The sequence below is a fragment of the Buteo buteo genome, chromosome 20 (genome assembly GCF_964188355.1).
Source record: "Buteo buteo chromosome 20, bButBut1.hap1.1, whole genome shotgun sequence".
Taxonomy (NCBI): Eukaryota; Metazoa; Chordata; class Aves; order Accipitriformes; family Accipitridae; genus Buteo; species Buteo buteo.
In genome coordinates, this window is record NC_134190.1 from 23,968,066 (window position 1) to 23,983,582 (window position 15,517).

Genomic DNA, 15,517 nt, shown 5'->3' on the forward strand with positions numbered 1-15,517 from the left:
TGTCTACAGTGGCCCCAAGCTCTTTTCCCCCCATGTTCCTTACATGTCCTTGCTGCCATCAGTAACTGCCTCCTCTTCCTTCTCCTCACCCACGTGTTGTCTTTTTGAATTACTTGTCTTCCTTACTGAGTTTTAACAGATAAAAATTCCACCCCTCCCAAGCCAAGGTGTTGGAGAGAGAGTGGTGGAGGTGGTGTCACGTCCTGGTCTGTTAGTGATGTGTCTTCACACTCAGCAGCAGAAGATGGAGAGGAGTGTGCTTGTCCACCTGCATATAGAGAGGGTAATCTCTGTGTGCTGTTTGTATTGGGCATAACTGGAAGATAAATTTTTTTTTTTAATTAAAAAAAAAAGGCCCGATTAGTATGAAGCTGTGTACTTGTAAGAACCGGTGGTGCGTTCAAAGGGCTGGGGAAGGTACAAATTTATTCTGGTTCCTTCTCAAGTCAGTAACAGTAAAAATACATGTTTTAATCCAGTTTCTTGTTTTTAAAGTGGTATGCCATTGTCGGTGCTGTGCTATCTCCAATTACTGAAACAGAAGGAGCTGGAGCCTGTTCAAGGTTAATCAGCAGCTGTTGCACAGACCTCAGGAGAGCTGGTGCTTTGATCTGGTGTGGGGGATGGACAGACAACAGAAACATCTCGTTTTCAAGGAATTTTTTTTCTGCAGGAAACTAACCCCCCTAAACTGACCTTATATCCCATGGAAACATCTTCATGGCTTTGTTCTACTTTGAAACAGTAAAGCAAAGCAGTATCGTTCAGGAGGCAGAACTAAATTTGTTCAGAGAAAGGTGTTTGTCATTTACTCCTGTGCTCTCTGAAGAAATTGTGATTAATGCCTTAAGCATTTTCAAAATTAATTTTTCCCCCTTCAGCTGGATTAAGTATGTGCCTAGATTTAAGTGCATAGTCAGTTCATGAAGTTGAGTTTACGGTACTGAAATTCAGATTACATGCTCAAATACTTTCCAGAGCTGTGCTTTCTCTCACTATCTACAGAGACTTGGGGTTCAACTAGTCCTTCTCCGTAACTCTGTCCATCCCTTCCCACCCCACCATCCTTGGACAAAACCTGCCCGTTTCTGACTCTTGCAGAGGGGAGGCAGCTTGGCTGGAGAGAAACGGGGCCGTTAGTGCCACTATTTTGGTGATTTCTGGAGTATTCGTTTATTTCCCTTTTGTATGTTGTGTGGTGGGAGTGTATGTAGACTTTTTGTAGTAGTTTTTTTATGCGGCCACTGCTGACATCGGGCTGTTGTGGAAGCCTGGAGCATGGGAGAGCTGCACCGGGGAGGCCGGGCACTGCAAAGGAGGGGTTCTACATCAGTACTCTGAATTACAGAGTAGTAAGTCAGACGGATGGCCGTTACTACTTGTTTGTTCCCCTGGACTTAGGTGTGGAAGAACAGGTCTGCTCTTCTGCTTAAGAGGCCGAACACTTCATTTTTGGGTCAAAGTCGGTGAAGGATATCCAGCTTCCAGTGGACTTCAAGAGTTTGTCACTGAGGAGTCTGGCCAGGCACGCACTTGGCGTATGAAGGTTTTTGGGTACCTAAACTCAAGTGTTTTCAGTAGTCCTAAGCTAACAACGAATAGTGAGTTTTCAGAAGCAAAACTGCTCGTTATTATGAAATTAGCAAAGCTGTATTTTTTAATGGATAGCTTCTTTCTTGCTGTGGCCTTCCTTGTTTGTCATCAGTGTGTGAATTAGTAAAGAGGAGGAATGTGGTTTTGGTTATCTTTTGCATTAAAAAGCTATGTCCAGCTTGACCTAGTTAATAACATCTCTTCCTGTCTCTCAAACTTTGCATTTGGAGCCAAGCTACTGAGGTGCATAAACAAAAGGTTCTCTAAATACGTACTGACTATTGTTCCTTTTGCTTTGCCAAGCCCTAATAGCGAAATGCTTTTTCAATGCAGATGCGGCATAACCTGTGTTCATTGCCCTTAATTTAAAGCAGTTTTAACTGCTTTGAATCAACTGCATTGATGAGTCAACTGGATTTTACATTATAACATGCAAATAGGTAGCATTTTCATTTGGATGAGAACACATTTATTATACAATATCTGCATTTTCATATATAGAGATATATACAATATACATACAGAAATGTAATTAATGTGCACAGTTATTTTATTCGGGACACAACCTGTATGCATGCAAAATCTAGCTTGTTAATTACAGTTCTGCAACAAATGCTTCACCGTTTTACTTAGTTGAGATGAAGTTCTTGGTTAATTTTGTGATTTCCAGCATATATGTCCAATAGAAAGTAAAAAAAGTATGGATTTTTATCATGTCCAACAACAGAATACAGAGGAAGGTTAAGAGGTAGTGTTTGCATTTTCAGCAGCAAAATCCGCGAGGCAGAAGGATGAGGGACTTCTCCAGGTGGTCTTACAGCTGTGAGATTTGCAAACCCATTTCCTTTCCCTTTGGCAGTCGGGAGAAATTTATTTGCCATGGAAGTGATGGCATATGGCCCTTCTTCTGCAAACGCTATTCCGGGTATTTTTACAACCTAGCTTCATGGAAATAAAAACCATTGGGTTTTAGTAAGCGCCCCGTGGCTTGCTTTGCCCCCTTACCGCAGAAGGGCGGCATGTCAGGGAGCTCTGGAATAACCCAAGTTACCAGGTTTCTCCCCCAAAAACTAGTTCCGAGCAATGTGCCGCTATGTGCGTTGAGCGGAGTCCTTCCTCTGGCGGGTCTTGTATCACAAGTCTTGTCCCTAAATTAACTGCTAGTGAAGATTTTGTTCTTAAAACTGTCACTTACTCATAGTTTATGCGTCGCGGAGGGAGTGCAGCCCAGTTGCGGAGCTAGCTGGGCACCAGAGGTGGCTGGAACTTGCAAAGCTTGTGAGGTATCTTTTGCCAAGACTTTTTTGTTTTTTTCCTTCCCCCAGATGGGAAGGCTTTGCAGTGCACCCAGCCCATGGACAGATAGCGTACTGTTGAGCTACCTTGCCAGGGAACACATTGTATTTGCATTTCAGATGCCTCGGGCTTTGTGAACTGCATTGTTCCGGCCTCCCCTGAATAGCAGCTATTGACCCCTAACAATGTACATTTGTTTAAATCAAACCCTTTTGTGCTTTAAAAAGTTTATTTTAGGACTACCCCAACCAAGTGAATGCTTCTGTGCAGACCTCCTTTTTTTCCCCTTCATAGCCAGAAAAAAAAAAAAAAAATTGCAGAATTAATTATTTAATTTCAAGATGGAAAACATTCTCCTTGTGAGAGGCTATTCTGAATGCTGAGGGTTTGGCAAATTTTGTTGCAGCTTAGTGTTATAAGCTTTTCGTTGCCCTTGAAAGCATAAGCTTCATGTTACTTGAGCTTGGAGATTTTGGCAAATAATAAATCAGTGGAATAACAGGGGTTTGGCTGTCCTGAAGAACCTGGAGAACTTGACTGCATTTTGACAAATAGGTTTTTTTGCTGTTTATGTGTGCATTTAGATGGATTGAATTCATCGAGGAGGAGGTGGACACTGACCGGTACAGACACTTCATGCCCAGCAACAAGCTGGTGAAATCATTTCTCTGGGTGGTGGGGAGTGGGGGCCATCAGCAGTGTCAGTAGCCACCGTCATTAAATCTGTTATGATTTGTGAACAAAACTAGGCTTATTTACTGGGGTGGGGGGAGATTTTGCTGTGCCTTGCTCCTGCGGGGTTATTAGGTCGAGGCAGAAAAGCCCAGTGAAGTACAAATTTTCTGTGAGCTGAACAACCTTGTATTCCTTCCATTTTGTGCCAGAATGATCCCACTAATAATAACAAAATATTCAAACATGAAACAGCAATTGTCAGATTGAATGAGGTTGTGTCATGTGCTGATGATTCTTTCTTCTGGTGCCCTATGTTAGCTCAGGAGTATTCCATCTCATCAGGTTTCTGTAGGTATTTCTGTTGGATGCATTAGGCAAAGCATTGCCAGTGGGTTGAGGGAGGTGATCCTTGAGTGGAGTGCTGGGTCCAGTTCTGGGCTCCCCAGTACAAGAGGGACTTGGACATACTGGGTAGGGTCCAGCAAAGGACCATGAAGACAATGAAGGGACTGGAGAATCTCTCCTGTGAGGAGAGGCTGAGAGAGCTGGGACTGTTCAGCCTGGAAAAGAGAAGGCTTAAGGGGAATTTTATTCATGTATGTAAATACCTGAAGGGAGGGTGCAAAGAGGAGGGAGCCAGGCTCTTTTCAGTGGTTCTCACTGGGCAGGACAAGAGGCAACGGGCACAAACTTAACCACAGGAGGTTCCCTCTGAACATCAGGAACCCCTTTTTCACTGTGAGGGTGACCGAGCACTGGCACGGGTTGCCCAGGGAGGTTGTGCAGTCTCCATCCTTGGGGATACTCAAAAGCTGTGTAGACACAGTCTGGTCTAGGGACCCCACTTGAGCAGGAACGTGGGACCAGATGACCTCCCGAGGTCCCTGACAACCTCAGCCCTTCCGCGATGATGCACAGGTGAAGTGCGGTGGCTGAGGACATTCAGGAATCCGAGCGAAAAGACTCAGCTCACCTTTGTCTCCCGACCCGGCGGTTGCGGTAGATATTCCTTAATACCGAGGGTGTCGCCGTCAAAGTTGCCATCGCTCCTGCGCCTGTACCTGAGGGACCCAGGACGCTTCTGTGCGCTGGATCCGGCAGGGAGGTACCAGAAGAAGTCCGAGAGCAATGTCCTCACATCAGCCTTCCTCCCTTTGGAAACGGCGGGGTGAGAGGTGCCCTCGGACTGGTCGGCGCGGGGCTGCTCGTGCCGATAGAGAAGATTTAAAAAAAGAGCAACGCCCTGGGTTTTCTGATGGCCGGAGTCAGCGGCAGAGCCAGGGGAGCGGATGGAAGTCTTCCCACTGCTGTCACTGTGTTTTGAATTAAATGCTCAAATCCTCTCTATCGCTTTTACCACTTCTGGGGAGTCCTCTCCCCGCTGTTTCCCAGTCCTCTGCTCCCCCCTGCCCGCCGCAGGTACTAGCACTCTCCCTCCCCTCTGCCCTCGCCCCGCGCGTTTGAGTCGACATACCCTGCGTTTGAACTGCCTCGGACTTGCTGTAAACCTGGAAACCATCTGGCTCGACATTTCGGAGGTAAAAGGGCAAACAGCTCCGCAGGCGTTTGCGGCATTTAAAATGGAAAGCGGTTTGTCAAAAGATAGAGGGGGGAAAAAAAATCGTGAGGGATGCTCTTACATGGTCCTCTATGTGCAGCTGAGCTCTTAGCATCCAGAGAGACCAAGCAGCAAGCGTTTTTACGTTCTCCGTGAACATTATTTTGTGTCTCAGTGCTGCTGTTCTCCCATCATAGAAACAAGAATGTTTATTCAACAGTATCTAAAGTGTATGCAACTCATAACGTGGCTGAAGTCCATGGCAGACTTGCGGGCCGCTCGCCTTAAACATGTAACAGAGAGAAAATTCTGTGTTTGTCGTGATTGTTAATGAGGACCCTGCAACCCACCAACTTTAACAAGTCTGTAAGTCTAGTTTCTGTGTGTAGGAATTCAGGCAAGGACAACCTTTGGATGCTAGCATGCAGAATTAATTATTTGAATTGTTTTTTTCAGTGATCGTACACCCGAAGTCACAACCTTATGATTATCAAGTTATATCCCAGCCCTTTCCTACCACCCCTTTACTTTTTCTTTAGGAGAGAATTTGACTTTTCTGGTGGGAAAAAAAAAAAAAAATCTATTCTTTAAATACCACTAAAATACTGTCTTTCTGATACGGAGCCTGCTGTCCGTTAGTAGAGAAGGGGAGTATAGTTTGGGTTGGAGGTCAGACCGTGGGGTGCTGCTGCTCGGTGTTTTTATGCCAGCTGAAACCTTCTCCTACGCTGGAGCAACTGGAGTGGGCATCGTTAATGGGATGGCTTTTGCTGCAGCTGCCGCATCAGCTGTGGTTCCTCCTCCCACGTCCGCCTCCCTTGGTCTCAGTGCTGGATATTTATTTCTGTTGGCTTGATGCTGGATCTACCAGCCAGGTGAAAATTCAAATAGTCTGCACCTACCCTGTCTTACTAGATTGACTTAGGTGTCTTGCTGAAAGTCTCCGTTTTCTCCTCACCTCTAAAAAGAAAATGTCATTTCTTTGTAACCTTGCTTGCTAGTAGGTTGGTTTTGGTTGTTTTTTTTTTAAATCCTCTGCATTGTTGTGCAGCCAAGAGAGGAGGACTGTATAAAGGGCAAAGGGATTTAGAAAAAAGGTGAAAGATGATAGGGGGGAAGTGCTGTGAGTGCCTAACAGAGGTGGAAAATAAATAGGTAGGGAGCCAGCCAGCTTTGAGGATGATCTTTTAAACTGTGTGTAAATTCAAACACCGCTTTGTAATTTTACGTGTGCTAACATGAGGCACATGACTCAGAGAATTGGCTCCAGCTGCTCTTGCTGTGGCATTTAGGACCTTCTACTTAAAAAAAAGAAAAAAAAAAAAAGCACTTCAGTGTAGTTCTCCTGTGTATAATGTTCCGGCAGAAACCAACAAATACTTGCTGAGCGATTATTTCACTTCTTTCACTTGCTTACTTGGACTTTGCTCTTGCTTTCTCTCCTTTTACTTGAGAAGTATTTCCACAGAAAAATACTGAGTGAAATTCTTTTTTCAGTTTTCAGTTATGCTATCTATAACTCTGTTTTGTTTATTGTAGGGGTCTCGGGTCTGGCTGCGAGAAAATAATCAGCATTATCCCAGTACTGTTCATTCCTGTGCGGAAGGAGTCATCGTATTCAGGACAGACTATGGTCAGGTATGGGCATCACTCCTCTATGTTTTCTCTTTTTTGCCACTCTGTGGAAAAGAAGCTGTTCTCCTAAAAGCCCAAGGTTTGTGAATAGAACACTCATTTTGTATGACCTGAATGCGCAACTTTGGTTTTTAATAGCTCTTTCCATTGCCTGTCCGGTCAGTTGCTATTGATGGTGCCTGATGAAGCTGAAGCAATGCTGCCAGGCGTGAGAGCCTTATTCCACATAGGTGGGAGGTTATGTGGTTGACTGGAGGAAGGTGGCCTCTCCATGGTTGTATTCCCTTACAAGAACAGAAAAGGGGAGCTGGCACATGGATTGTGGCACCGATTCAATGGGAGGCAGCAAGGCAAACCTCCCACGGTAAAACCGGGGCAGCTCCACCGGCCTCCATCGCAAGAGGATTGTGAAGGAAGGGGACCGTTACTCCCCTCTGGTTGCTTTTTTGGTTTGGATTTTGTTTGGGGTTTGGGTTTGGTTTTTTTTTTTTTGGGTGGGGGAAGGTTGTTTGTTTGTTTTGATTTAACTGCTTCCTGACTGTCAAGTGTTCTTGGCTCCTGCCTGCCTGCAGGGATGGAGATGGGTCCCAGCATCTCCTTGGGTTACCTCTGCCGTCTCAGGCAGTGCGTGTCTGGCTGCCAGCTGGTGAAAGAAGCTGGCATGGAGCTTGTTCCCCGCCCCCCCCCTTTTTTTTTTTTTTTAAATTTTCCTTTTTAACCCCCAGTTGGTGGCAAAACTAGCCCTGCCAGTTGCTGACAACTTGGAAGTGCTCTGCTTTCTCATGCACTTACTTTTTATTTATCTATTTATGCTACTCTCCATTAGGCCACGGTTTATCCAGACCTAGCTTCCTGCAGCTTCCCCGAAGAAATTTCAGTTTTAGGTTGAGTTGGATATAAACAGTTACGCTGAGACAGTCATCAGCCTCTGGAGGACACTCCCTTTGACTTTTGGAGGATATTTGTTCCCTCAGTTTTGCTTCTTTTCTTAGTTATTTGCACCAGGCGAAGGTAGCTTCAGGTGGTGAACGAGGCTGAGAAAAGCATGGTAGACTGGAAAACATGCTGCCTGTTCTTGCTGTCTTCACTTAATGTCTTTCTGGGTAAGCATGGTGGAAATTATAGCAGCCTTCCAGTACTTAAAGGGGCCCTGTAAGAAAAATGGGGACAGACTTTTTGGCAGGGCCTGTTGTGACAGGACAGGGGGTAATGGTTTTAAACTGAAAGAGGATAGATTCAGACTAGATAGAAGGAAGACATTTTTTACGATGAGGGTGGTGAAGCACTGGCACAGGTTGCCCAGAGGTGGTAGATGCCCCATCCCTGGAACCATTCCAGGTCAGGCTGGACGGGGCTCTGAGCAACCTGATCTAGTTGAAGATGTCCCTGCTCGTTGCAGGGGGGTTGGACCAGATGAACTTTAAAGGTCCCTTCCAGCCCAAACCAGTCTGTGATCCTTTGTACCTGCACCAAGTTACTCGATATATTGGATTGGTGACCCAGACGCACGTGGTATGGGGGAAGACATCCACAAAACTAGACTGAGAGCAACTATCACTAGATGCAAAGCCTCCTCACAGAGAAACAGCAAGGCCACCTATGTCCTGGTGTGTTTTCTGTGGGTTGCACATTAAATTATGCGTTTAGCATTGCTCATATTTGGGAGGTTGCATATTTTGACCTGTCCTATTGAAATTTGAGGTCCAGCGAAGGGGAGAGGCTGAGGCTGTCCCCTCTCTAGGAGGGGTGATCTGTAATTTTCACAGGATTTTGTAATTGGACACGTAGCTGTAAAGAACTTGGCTTTTAGAAGTGTTTTGAGCTTCAACACCTTTATACTTACGGGAACCACAGGTGCTGTCGTAAAACAGACAGCTTTGTTTTGGTGCCCTAGGAGAGGATGGCAGAGCTAACGTTGGCATCCACCAGCGGAAAAGGTGCTTACTAATGGTCTTGTGTGCGTGTGTTACGTGTGATGTTGCTGCCTTTCCGTCGTGTACATAGTGCAAGCTGAAACTTCAGGTAATTCGGAAGAAGCCTCCAGCCATTACCGTGATGTCATCTGACTGATTACATTTCATTAGAAAACCTTGGTGCTATAAACATCACAGGGGGAAAAACCCCCAACTTTCTTTGGTTTGGCCTGCTTGTGTTTTAAAAGCAGGTGGTGCGAAACGGGAAGGATGAAGGGAGCAACCTTCGGACCCGTGACGTGGCGTTCATCCCCTCGGCGGGTCTGAGCTGGCTGCTGCTCAGCTGAAGGCTTACTAGTGATTCACTGCATTTGACAATTTTAATCCTTTTCAAGGCTTATGTTTTCAGGAGTCCACTTTGCGTGTGAAAGGACTGTGCCAGTTGACATTGGCCAATTAATGCTTTTTCTTCTGTTGCTTTTCCTGATGTGCTTTTAGACCGTCCTGCCCTTGCTGTTTGGTTACCCACGGGCTGCAGAAGGTTGCGAGCGGGTGAAATCAAACTGAGATAATGCCCGACAATTACCTCTGACAGCTTGGCGATCCCTGCAATGCTGTATGTCACTTTGAAAAACAAGGCAGGGGAAGCAGGGGGTGAGGTTGCAGAAATATGGGATGATGCTGATTTTTGAAGCGTGGCCGGCATATTGATTCCCAGACCCTTTTGACAGCTGCAGCTCGTGTTCCAAGTCTAATGACAAACTGATGAAAGTTTTGGGACCTTATCAAAGCACAGCATTGTTATTCATCTTCTCTGATTTAGTAGCATCTACTAGACTTTGCACTTCTCGCCTTTCCGCTAAGCATGTTGCATGACTTCTCGGGACGTGATTGATGGGGCGGTGGGACTAGGAAGGTGTGTTTGCCGGAGTTGTGCTCGGTTTTACTTTCATGAGTTTGGGCTTCAAGTCTTTGCCAACGTCAGTTTGCGGAATAATGGAAATATCATAGCACAGTACATTACTTCTTAATTTCTTCTTTCTGATCTATTCTAAATGGTGGAAATAAATTTGCGACAGAAACCTGCAGTGGCATACGCTTGTACGCTGAAGGAATGTTGGTTGTAGGGTATCATACCCAATGCCAATACTCTTGCGAGAATATGCCATGACCTTTCCATATTTGAACAAGTTGTGCATTGGGTATTGAATCCCTTCTTGATAATCACATGGTGATATAGTTGCTCCTCAAGTATTCTTGTGTTGCCTGCATGTTTCAATTAAGCAGTCTGTTAGTTAATTATCGTTGAAGAGGATTGTGGTACTGCCTTCTGCTGTTGTCACCTTCTGTGTGAGTTGGTTGTAAAACTAGCTGATTTGATAGGCTGTGTGGACTATCTGATACATATGATATGGTATACTAAAAAAAGGGAATTTAGGGTTATAGATTTGGGTTTCCCTGGCCAAATAGCTATGAAACAGTCTTTAACTCTTTATGAAAAAAAGAAAAGCGTGGCACTGTACGGGGGTAGATGAAATCCTCATGAAATAGAGGCGGGGAAGAGTACATCAGGGCCATGTTTCGCCACCCTGGCCCACAGTAAAGGAGTGGGAGATGAAAGGTGTTAACAGGCCTCTCGGCACACGTTCATGGCGTTGGGTTGCAGCTGGCTCTGGAGAGCCTCTCAAAAGCCTTCTGCAGGCTGGCCTTCAAAACGAAGGGTCTGCGATGACTCGAGAAGCTGCAATGAGCAGAGAATTCGTATTGTAAATTTTTTATAAGCATGTCCCAGATGCTTTCCAGAAGAGAAGATGCTGTACTCATTTGCTGGCTGGTGGGTGGGTTGGTTGGTTTGGTTTTTGTTCCATTAGTGCGCACAGAGCTGGTGAAGGACTCTGTGCCTGATGGTTTGGAAACACCATGTCTGTGAATATACATATAAAGTATGTCAGTGCAGTCTATGAATACTCAGACTTAAAAAAAGTAAGTTCTCATCTTTCCTTGTGTGTACAGATATATATATATATGATGACATTACAGTCACTGCATCTTTTTTTTTTCATGTTTGAGGGTATTTTTGCTACCTCTATTTTTAGGGTTAAAATGACTTCTTCCTTAAGGGTTTTATTTACAGTAAAGCAGACATTTCCTCATCGTCATATTCTATAAATTTTTAATGAAGTTGTGCGAGCTTATAAAGTACTCGAGTGTTTAAATAAAAAGCTAAAAGCCCTGCTGTCACTGTATGCTTTGTTTAAAATGACTTACTTGTGTATGCTCAGTAAAGGATCAGTGGTTTTGTTGAGGAAAAAACCTCTTTCCACTTTCTCTCCTTTTCTTTTCTGAATAATGTGACCTTTACTTCATTGCAGATAAAATACTAACTTTTCCCCTTGTGTGAAAGAGGATTGCATTGTGCTCTTGACTCGTACAGCCATACTTGAAACTGTCCCCAGCGAAAGCATAGATAGCAAATAGAAAAAGCTTGGCAGGGAGTGAAATCTTTGAGAAGAGCTGTCTTGAGTTGCGTGGCATTAATTTCAAGAACATCTTTCTTGTCTCCTGATTAGGACTCTTTTTCTTCCATTTGAACATCCAAATATATATAAAAATAATGCCAATAAATGTATAGTCGGTGTCGTGTCCACCCCCCCCGCCTTTTTTTTTAATGTAGTTGTGGTAGTTTGTGTAAGTAGCTCTGTGTTTAAGCCTTCGAGCATTGGGGACTTTCAGAACAGCACCTAAGAGCACACATTTTTAAAAATGCCCATTCCCTTGCAAGGGAAAATTTCCATAGTTGTAAGACATAATGTGTGCGCATAACGGAAATCTGCTCTGAAGGAACTCATCCAGGGAGAAGTAAAAGTTGAATGAATTGCTGCAAACTGTCCTGAGTCTGACACTGAAATTTCAGGATACTTCATTCCATACCTGCTTAGTTGACTGAGGGGAACTTTTAAATCAAATATGTTATAAATAGAAGCAGCTGAGTGATAATATCCCAAAAATGTAGGCTTTTTAAAAACAGATGTTGCATTTCAGCAGTAAAGACTTTGTCAGTTAAACCAGCTTTCTGTGAACTTTCTTTACAAAGAGGTCCTTCACGGTATGGTGTTATGTCAGCAAACAGAGTGCTGCTCAGTATCCTTAGCTTCAAATCAGAGGCACCTGTAAATGGTTTGGTCAGCAACAAAAGTATTTTTTCCTGTGTGTTTAACTTAATGTGCCTCTTCAGGGGCATTTCTGCATCTCAAGAATTGGAAGGCTACAGATGTTCCTTGTTAAAAACAGCTCAAGTATGTTTTCCATGGAGGTTTTCACCTTTTTTTTTTCTTTTTTTTTCTTTCTGCTTTTTCCTTCCATTTTGAAGGCTGGGAGAGTTTTTCATTGTGACCTCATTCAGAAAAGTTAGACCTGGGCTTTGTTTGAGCTTTGGGGTTTGTTTTTTGCTTGGTTTGGAGGGGGGGTTCCTTTTGTTTGATATTTGAGTTAGCAATAGGATTATGTCGAAGTTACCATGTGGTTATACCAGGAGATCTCATGTTTTCCTCATTTTGGGTTTAAAAGAAAGAAAAAAAATAATCCCAAACCTGCAGGCAACGGTTAAGCACTTCTCATAAGGACTCTTTTTTTCGCCTTGTGTCCTTTCTCACCCTTGCTTGGGACTCCCTTGTGCTAGCCTTCGCTACTGTGAGGAGCCCTTTTAAACAAGAGTCTTCCGTTCATATTCACAAGGCATGAATAACACCACTGAAGTTACTTGGCTTAAGTTACTGAAGTCAGTAGGACGGACTGTTTATCAGTAAATGCTGTGTTTGGCTGCATCGGTTCATAGGGTCGGGCATCGGAGAAGTAAATCCTTCTGGACAAGGATTTTCTTAGTTATCGTTGAAAAGCGCCGTGCTTGCTTCTAGCTCTTCCATGTGAAGACTGGACAATATTTCCAAACAGTGTTTTTTTGGACGTTTCCCCAAATTCAGCATCTATTACCCTTGAAATACACCCTTAGAAGGGAGCATTTTAAAGAAGCCCTTTGTGTCCTCCCTTGTATATACAGCCTCTTAAGAAAATACACAAATATATGCACTGGGCTTTGGTCTCGGCTGCTCTTAGCGTTAAATGAATCCGTCTCTTTCTGCAAACTTTATTTATGAAGACTTTCATGCTTTTTAATTTAATGGTGTTTATGAAGAGTAGCGACTACCGACTCTGGCCATTGGGTAGCTCATGCGCGTTTCGGGCAGCAGATCCCCTGCCTTTGGGGCTCAGGGTTGATGCCAAATTCAGCGGCTTTACACCAGGAAATCGGATTCCGTCTGTCTAAGCACTGTAAAGTTCATTTTATTCTGCAGTTATTTATATTTGGCTTACTTGCAATAATTCTCCCGATTATTTTTAGTGCACTTAAAGGAGGTTGGTGCTGTGGCTATTTGCATGTTGGCTTCTTGGTTTTTTTTGTGTGGTTTGGGTCTCTTCTGTTGCTGTTGTTTTTAAGTATGGGAATTTGGGGTTCGGGGAATGGGGTGGAGTTGGGGAGAGCCAGAAGTCAGCCGGAGCACCTTTTAGTCCCCAGGATGAAGTGTTTACATCTTTATGCGGGATGTCAAAGTTCAGTGACTCTCGCCGCAAGCATCTGTTGACGTGCCTGTAAACAGAGCCGGTGCCGGATGGGAGCCGGGCGCCGGGAGCATCCGCCGGGAGATCGGCCTCCCACCCTCACCCCGTCCCAGGCGCTGCCCAGTTTGGGGAGACCCGCTTGGGACCCCAGCCTGTGGGGCATCGCCCACCCGTGTCCCGCGAGCCCACCGAGCTGCGTCGGTCTGTCCCTCCCGCGAAGCATTTAATGGAGCGTAACCACAGCGCACAAAAGCCTCCCCGCGCCTACTGAGGGTTTAATGCGACCGCAGGGCCTCGCAGCGAACGTTTTCCTTAATGGAAATGCTGCTGCTTCAAACCCCCAGACGTTACTTTTAAGTGCAGTGTTTGATCACTGGTTCAAGTGGAAGCGCTCATAAATGGAACAAGTTTGGTTTTTTCTGATGCGCCGTCTTTTTTTGCTTTTTAAGTACTCGCTAATTGGAAAAATCATTAGTTTGGGTCTCTTAAATTCTCCAAATTATTGACTGCTATAACATAGAAATGTTAAAAATACATTTCATAATGCTAAAGGAAGCAGTACCTGTAGCAGAAAACTTCTTTTTTTGTTTCCCCTGATTCAGGAACTAATTCAGCTTGCCTTTTCATCTGCTTTATGTCAAGAGCGATATTTTTACATGACTACTATTCTCTGAGTATTTGTTAAAGGGCGATAGGGAAAAGCCTTCTTTTGCGTATGTTTTCCCCTGAACTACTGTTTATTTATTACATAAAAAATACAGAGCAGGTTATGAAGTACTTCTTGGATACATTGCACATGTGCTGTCCTTTTTTCCTGTTACTTGCCTTTCTGCCAAAACCACTATCTGTTTGATTAATTCCAGGAAGGGGAAAGTTTTAATCCCGGAGTGAAATATTTTAAAAGAGAGGTTGAATTGTAAAAGAAAAAACCAACAACTTTCCCCTCAAAAAACCAACGACAAAAAAAAAAAAAACAGACCAAAAAAACACCTCTGACTGCCAGACCAAGTTGACTGTCTTATTCCTGCAAGACAAACTTTCTGGCTACCAATGCGTAGCCACTTTTTATCAGAAGTCAGGGAGTTTGCAAGTGAGCAGCCTGGAGATTTCTAATGCACAACTGATGGGGGCAGGAGGGCTGAGCAATGACCATAAATAACTCCTTTAATGTTGGGTTTTCAAGGGTTTTGTTCTGTGTTGCCTAAACATAATGGTAGCGTTTGCTTTAGCTTTACTGAAATTAATTTGTTTGGCATTAGTGTGGCCGTTGTTAAGTGTTTTACTAACAATATAAATTAAATCTGTATGAACAAAAGCATTTATCTGTGAGCAGAGAGTTGCTTTCTGCTTTTTATAAGACCTGACTGAAAGCAGTTGGTGTCTGAGATGCTGACAAAGAGGTACTCACTGTGTCCCCCCTTAGTTTGCTGTGGCCACGTAATGGGTTGTGGCTACGTAAACAGTTGAGATGTCAGTCGTCTTTCTTGCTTTCTGCAAAGAAAATCTAAACCATCTGTGCTTTTTTGGTGCTTTTATTATGCTTGCACTAAAGATAGCGAAACTGCTTTTGTTTTAAGATTAAAGCAGATGTACACAGGCTGCCATATTAATTTCTTTTGTAAGGGAACACAGTTCAGCTGCTCGCAAAACACAGGAGGGAATTCGGACTGCATCGTGCCAAAAAAAAAGATGACGATGACGAATCTGTAGCTTCGTGATGAGCAAGCTTGTCACTTCAATTGTTCCCTTATTACTAAATTCCCTTGGATGTGGGGCTGGTCTGATTTTCAGTGTTGTTGGTGTTTTTAGGAATGCGTGGTTTCAGTTAAGTGCAATTACACGCCGGGATAATTTGCACCAGGGCCCTGCTCAGTTTTGCTCTGGTGATGTTTTGTACCTTAGAGTGCAGATAAGTGGTGGTTGGACACTGAGGTTTTTACTTGGAGGACTCCAATCAACTTGTGCGTGAACTTATCCCCATTAAGAGTTGAGCAAAACCCAAGTAGTACAGTGCCCTATTTTTTTTATTATTACAGATTATTTATTTTATTAGTCTTTATTATTTGTTTTATAAATTAAAAAAAAGAAATTACTGGGTAATTCTGGACAGGATTTCATAGAGTGAGGGCTTGTGAGAAAACGTTAGTGCGTGTGCGAGCAACCATTTAAAAAAGTACCGAGAGTTGTGAGAAGAGGATACCCCCTCTCTTCGTGAGGGCCAGCTTCCCGG

General features: G+C 44.0%; 1 protein-coding gene across 1 annotated transcript in view; it reads left to right on the forward strand.

Moving 5' to 3' along the window:
* The window catches only part of MYO10 (myosin X), a 164,934-nt gene that overhangs the window by 25,790 nt on the left and 123,627 nt on the right, over positions 1-15,517 (forward strand). The window contains exon 2 of the mRNA XM_075052455.1: positions 6,662-6,760. Within this exon, the coding sequence (XP_074908556.1) occupies positions 6,662-6,760 (99 nt within the window). The remainder of the gene's footprint in view (positions 1-6,661; positions 6,761-15,517) is intronic.